The sequence below is a fragment of the Papilio xuthus genome, unplaced genomic scaffold (genome assembly GCF_000836235.2).
Source record: "Papilio xuthus unplaced genomic scaffold, Pxut_1.1 DF829758.1, whole genome shotgun sequence".
In the NCBI taxonomy this organism is placed as follows: domain Eukaryota; kingdom Metazoa; phylum Arthropoda; class Insecta; order Lepidoptera; family Papilionidae; genus Papilio; species Papilio xuthus.
Window position 1 is genome coordinate 772,340 of NW_013528891.1, and position 5,949 is coordinate 778,288.

Below are 5,949 nucleotides of genomic sequence, written 5' to 3' on the forward strand. Positions count from 1 at the left end.
ATTTCCGATTTATATATGTACATTTATCCGACGTTCTTACGGTGAAGGAAAACATCGTGATGCTGCACATATCTGAGAAGAAATTCAATGATATTTGTGAAGTCAATCCGCACTTGGCCAGCGTGGTTGACTATGGCCTAATCACCCTTAACTTAAGGTAGGCTCCGAGCCTCTCGATGGGGACGTATAGTGAGCTGATGATGATGACGATAGATAATTATAGATTGAATGAAACTATAAGATTCAATTAATTATTTTTCCATAGTTAATTTATTACTCGTTTTGTAAAAAAAATAATCTGCTTTAAAAAAAATTATTACTTTCTTTTTGGTAAAGTTCTTGGCCTAAATAACAGCTTTTGTCGAAAAAAAATAAGTTGTAACGTGGATATTCTTTTGCTTTTTTTTTACTTTTTTGTTTATTGACTTTAGCTAATTAAAAATGCTCTAATTTCCATAGAGCAACATCAGCACAAATAATACAATATGTCTGTATGTCTGTTTGCAATTAATTACGACAGAGTTCTTTGTCTCGCTTATTGTTTTTAAAATTTATTGCAAGGTGACATCAACGTCGCATACCTAACTCTGACAACATGATGCATATTGAATGTTAATTAGTAATTTAAATTAATGAATCGAATATTGAATTATGAAATACGTAAACGAATTTAAGAGTAACTAATATTATCAACCAGTTACATCGTTGCATTTTAAAAATGTTACTTATTCTTCCAATGATGGCTATTTAATAAAATATATAATTTTTTACCCGTAATGTAAAGTAGTAGAAAGTTAATTTTACGTTTTTATGAATTCATTTTTCTAAAGCAAAAGATTTAAACGGGCTCAAGTTCCTTTGAACGTCAAATTCTAACTAATGTTTCTAGCGACATCTATTGCTGAATAGAAAAATTTAATTTTTATTTATTATCATTTCAAAGTAACTTAGTAAATAAGTAATAGTCATAACGATGACATGTTTTTGTTTTTTTATAATAAAAAAAAATATTTTTAAATAAAGCCAATTAAAATGTTTAGAAAATATGCGTAGCACGAACAAAAGTGATTGCAACTGTCAAATTTTTTCGAGTGACATTTTATGGTTGCAAACAAACATATTGTGATCTTTTTATTTTAAATTGAATTAATACGTAAAATTAAATAAAACAATGTCTGAAAACACTTCCGAAGACAAAACCGATGATAAAGTTAACAATAACGTGTGTGAAAATGAAACAAGTCCGGTTCAAAATGAACTTAATAACAAGTTGAAAAATCGAGTAAAAAATTACATCAAAAAATTGGAAGGTTCGAATTATTGTTTAAATCTTTGTTGTACTTTTTCATTTAAACTTTTTAACACATAGATCTAGAAAATTTTACAAGAATTATATTTTTTCGGTCTTATTTAGACACAGGTTCTGTAACAACAAAAGATGAAAGCGAAAAAATGGAAATAGAAACATTCAAACAACTTTACAAACCAAAATTAGAGGGAAATCAAGAATCATACAAAAAAATACCAAAATTCTACTTCAAACTTCCAAGATCTGATGAAGTATTGGCACAGAAGTTAAGAGAAGAGACTAGAGCTCAGTTTTTACAGAAGAAAAGCAAGGAATTGTTGGATAATAGTGAATTGAAACATTTATGGAGTCTTTTAGAGAAATCGAATGCAAATTACACTCCGTCAAGTAATGATGAATTGACAATAGATTATATTCAGTATAGGAAAATTAGGGATGAGGCTGGCCCTAAATATAGGTAATATTTTATTAGCAATGATTTAAAAAGGCTATGCAAACCAATTCGTTGATTAGACCTTATCAAGTGCTTTAATTTATTTTTAACTAGCTGTCGCCTGCAACTCTGTCAAGTAGAATTTAAAAAAAAATGTGTCCAGTAACCTATGTGTTCTTCCAGAGTATATTCTACATCTTTGCCAAATTTCATCAAGATAAGACAGCTGTATGCTATACTGGATATACCTTCAAACATCCATCCATCCAAACATTCACATTTATGATATTAGTAAGAAGTAAGATGGGTCTTTAAAATACCAAAATTATTACAAATATTTTTAGTAACAGATATGTGAAGATTTTGCATAGTTCATTGAATAAGATCAAACTTTGCAAACTCCTTTTTATCATCATCAGCTCACTACACGTCCCCACCGAGGGGCTCGGAGCCTACCCTAAGTTAAGGGTGATTAACTCCTATTACATGCAGCTAAATAAATCTAAGGATACTATTTCTTAACAGTCACCAATTTATTTGGAGTTCAGGCTTGGATTAACTCTTAACACTAAGATATAGCTCAGTTACTCTCTTATCATAAAAAATAACACACTTTTTGCTTGCTGCTTTCAGACCGTACTTCACAGCAGAAGTGTTTGGCCGTCTCCAAGCAGCTGAGGGTGGTTTTGGCAAAGTCCGTGGTGTGTCTTTATTTAATTATGTAATGAGACGCGTCTGGCTGCAACAGACAAGGATTGGTTTGTCGTTGTATGATGTGACAGGACAAGGATATCTTACTGAACATGTGAGTTGAAATATAACATACTGTATATATATTTAAATAGGTATGTTTGTCAAATAATTTTATTAGCATTCTGATAAATTATATAACATGGATAAGTAAAAAACCTCTGTAAGCGAGAGTAATGACTCTCGCTTACAGAGGGTAATGACCCTGGTCCCAATGAAAGAACTCCATAAGCGAGAAACCTCTAGAACAGTCTTTCCCAAAGTGGGCGATAACGCCCCCTTGTGGGCGCTGCAGGTGTCAAGTTGCGGGTTATAGTAAAAGTTTCATTTAGAATTCTCCATTAATATACATAGGTTACAATAATTAATTAATTTAATTATTAATTTAATAATTGAGGGCGCTAAAAAATATTTATTCTCGAAGTGGGCAGTAGACAAAATAAGTTTGGGAACCACTGCTTTAGAAAATGCAGAAATGTTGTAGTTTCTTGGACTCTTATCTAGTCTATGGTATTAATATGAAATCTTTATTTACATTTGCAGGACTTAGAGAGCTACATAGCAGAGTTAGTGCCATCTCTAGCGGCCCTGGATGGTCTAGACTCCTCATTCAGTTCATTCTATGTGTGCACCGCAGCAAGAAAGTTCTTGTTCTTCTTAGATCCATTGCGAGTGGGCAGAGTTAGGATCAGAGATGTATTGAGCTGTTCCTTTTTGGATGATTTGTTAGAGGTATGTATGAATTTAACGGAGTGGAATAATAGTGGGTTTTTTGTTATGTGTAATTTAACATGACTTCGGATTAAGTTTTTGTTTACTAATTTGAGCCTTTTTATTATTTGTGTGTACCAAATTAAAATATCTATTTTTTTTAATCTGAAACTTAAGCAATGTAAATGAACTAAGTTTAAAAAAAAATAATTTCTAAATCTTACTTATATTATAAATGCAATTGTTTAGATGGATGGATGGATGGATGGTTTGTTTGAAGGTATCTACGCGACAACTAAAGGGATCTTGATGAAATTTGGCACAGATGTAGAACATGGTATCAAAGAATACATTGGATACTTGTTAAGTGTTTTTTATATTCCGCACGGACGGGGTCGCAACATCCTGTAAATATAAAAATGGTAATCATTTCAGTTACGTGAAGAAGATCTACCTATGGAGCTCCAGGAACAGAACTGGTTCAGTGCAGCATCCGCTCTGAGGGTTTATGGACAGTACCTCAATCTGGATAGAGACCACAACGGCATGCTCAGTATTAATGAATTAGCAGGGTGAGTTTTTGTTAATCTACTTTCTTGTATATAATAAGTAATTAGATGTAAGAAATGAAAATAAAAACCAGTTTTATTTGAGACAATTTTCTTGTGATATCCTGTAGATTAGTCTGTCTCGGATAAGTGAGTCCAAGAGTGACATTTTTCTCGCTTATAGAGGTTTCCCAACCAGAGTTTCTCGCTTATGAAGGTTGTTGTACTGTAAAATTTATTTATTAACTTAATTCATATTCATCCTTGAACTGTCATAGTAAGTCATCTTTTTTGTTTTTTTTTATTAACAAATGAAGTTATTTACATACAAATTTAGTATTTTTCATAATTTTCTTTATGTACTTTGATTAATTTTTGTTATATATTTTGTAGGTATGGTTCAGGTACACTGACCCGTGCGTTCCTGCAGCGCGTGTTCCAGCAGTGCCTGACGTACGACGGTGAGATGGACTACAAGACATATCTGGATCTAGTCCTAGCTCTGGAGAACAGGAAGCAGCCCGCAGCACTGGCATATCTCTTCAGAGTATTAGATATCAACTCGCAGGGATATCTTGATGCTTTCACCTTGAATTATTTCTTTAAGGTTAGTCTTTCTTTGACATTTGATAGACAGACAGACGGATGGACAACAAAGTGATCCTATAAAGGTGCCTTTTTTTATTAAATATTTTTTAATTTCTTTTTTTATTTATTGGAAGTCTATGAGCAAAGTTTATGTGAGATGTGATATTTTCGTTTTATTTTATTAAAATCTACCAAAAGCTACCATTTTTTCAGGCAATACAAGAACAAATGGTTGCCCACGGCGCGGAACCTGTCAACTTCGATGACGTAAAAGACGAGATCTTCGACATGATCAGACCTGAGCATCCCTCCAGGATCACTCTGCAGGACCTGGTGCGCAGCGGGCACGGCCACACTGCTGTCTCCATACTGCTGGAGCTGCACGGCTTCTGGGCATACGAGAACAGGGAGGCTCTGGCTGCTGCTGGAGATCATAGTTGACAGATGCATTTTGGTGTTAAAAAATTTGATATATCCTCACTATGAAGGTAGATTCTGGAGCATCGCGCATGATAACCCAAGGTAAATATGGGAAAGTGAATTAGTAAGAGGAGGGGACATATAGGAAGGGGAATGACAATTTTACTAATATAAATGTGTCAGTTTGAATGGATGTTTATTAAAAGATATCTCCGGAACAGTTCAATGGATTTTGATGAAGTTTGGCATAGATGTAGAACATAGTCTGGAATAATACATTCCTATGTGAAAATCTATGTACTTAAGATATATTGAATTATGTATGTAATTAAATAAAATTACTTTAATCAGGTTAAAATATTTATTAATAAAAAATATAATTAAAATTGTAAATAAACATTTGTGTGATTGAGATGTTTTTACTAAATATACGTATTTTTAATTAAGCTATTGATTCTAAAAATATATATATAAAAATAAATAAAAATGTACATATGTAACAAATTTGATAAATGCTTTTATTTACTATAAAAAACAATATATCCTAAGTTTTATTGCACTCAATAATTGCTTTTAACAATTTTTATAAAATATAAAAACTACGAAAATATATATTTTTATATGTAAAAATAATTCATCATCAGATCACTATACATCCTCACCGAGGGACTCGGAGCCTACCCTAAGTTAAGGGTGATTAGGTCATAGTCAACCACTCTGGCCAAGTGCGGGTTGAATTCACACATATCTTTGAATTTCTTCTCAGATATGTGCAGCATCACGATGTTTTTCTTCACCGTAAGAACGTCGGATAAATGTACATATGTAAATCGGAAATGGAAAAACACATTGGTACATGGCGGGATTAGAACCCAGGACCTGCAGATTGCAAGTCAAGTGCTTGAACCCTGACCCACCGATGCTCTCTATGTAAATATATTTATGTAAATAAAATTTATATAATTGATTCATCCTAAATATAAACTCTTTTAACAAGAAACATATTCTACTTTTCTACGATTATTTTGTTATTTACTTAAATATAATATTGTGCAAGATATATTAAAAAAAAATTAAGATATAACATATTTCTGAAATGAAGAATTATTTGAAACAGTCATAATAATATATTTATTGTCTTTTATATATTGATTTATAATATTAGTAAGATTTAAGTTTATTTTAAATAT

The 5,949-nt window shown here is 32.0% G+C and overlaps 1 protein-coding gene across 1 annotated transcript; it reads left to right on the forward strand.

Annotated features, from left to right (window-relative positions):
- Positions 1-1,114: 1,114 nt before the first annotated feature.
- LOC106121638 (serine/threonine-protein phosphatase 2A regulatory subunit B'' subunit gamma) lies at positions 1,115-4,989 on the forward strand. The gene is made up of 7 exons (XM_013317395.1): positions 1,115-1,310; positions 1,415-1,766; positions 2,376-2,547; positions 3,036-3,224; positions 3,639-3,775; positions 4,145-4,358; positions 4,553-4,989. Exons 1-7 carry the CDS (start codon positions 1,172-1,174, stop codon positions 4,778-4,780), a joined length of 1,431 nt encoding a protein of 476 aa, XP_013172849.1. The 5' UTR covers positions 1,115-1,171; the 3' UTR covers positions 4,781-4,989.
- The last annotated feature ends 960 nt before the right edge of the window (positions 4,990-5,949 follow it).

Coding starts and splice junctions, on each gene's coding strand:
- LOC106121638 (XM_013317395.1), top strand. CDS start 1,172: ATGTCTGAAAACACTTCCGAAGACAAAACCGATGATAAAGTTAACAAT. Junction 3,225..3,638: donor TTTTGGATGATTTGTTAGAG/GTATGTATGAAT, acceptor TAATCATTTCAG/TTACGTGAAGAAGATCTACC. Junction 4,359..4,552: donor CCTTGAATTATTTCTTTAAG/GTTAGTCTTTCT, acceptor CCATTTTTTCAG/GCAATACAAGAACAAATGGT.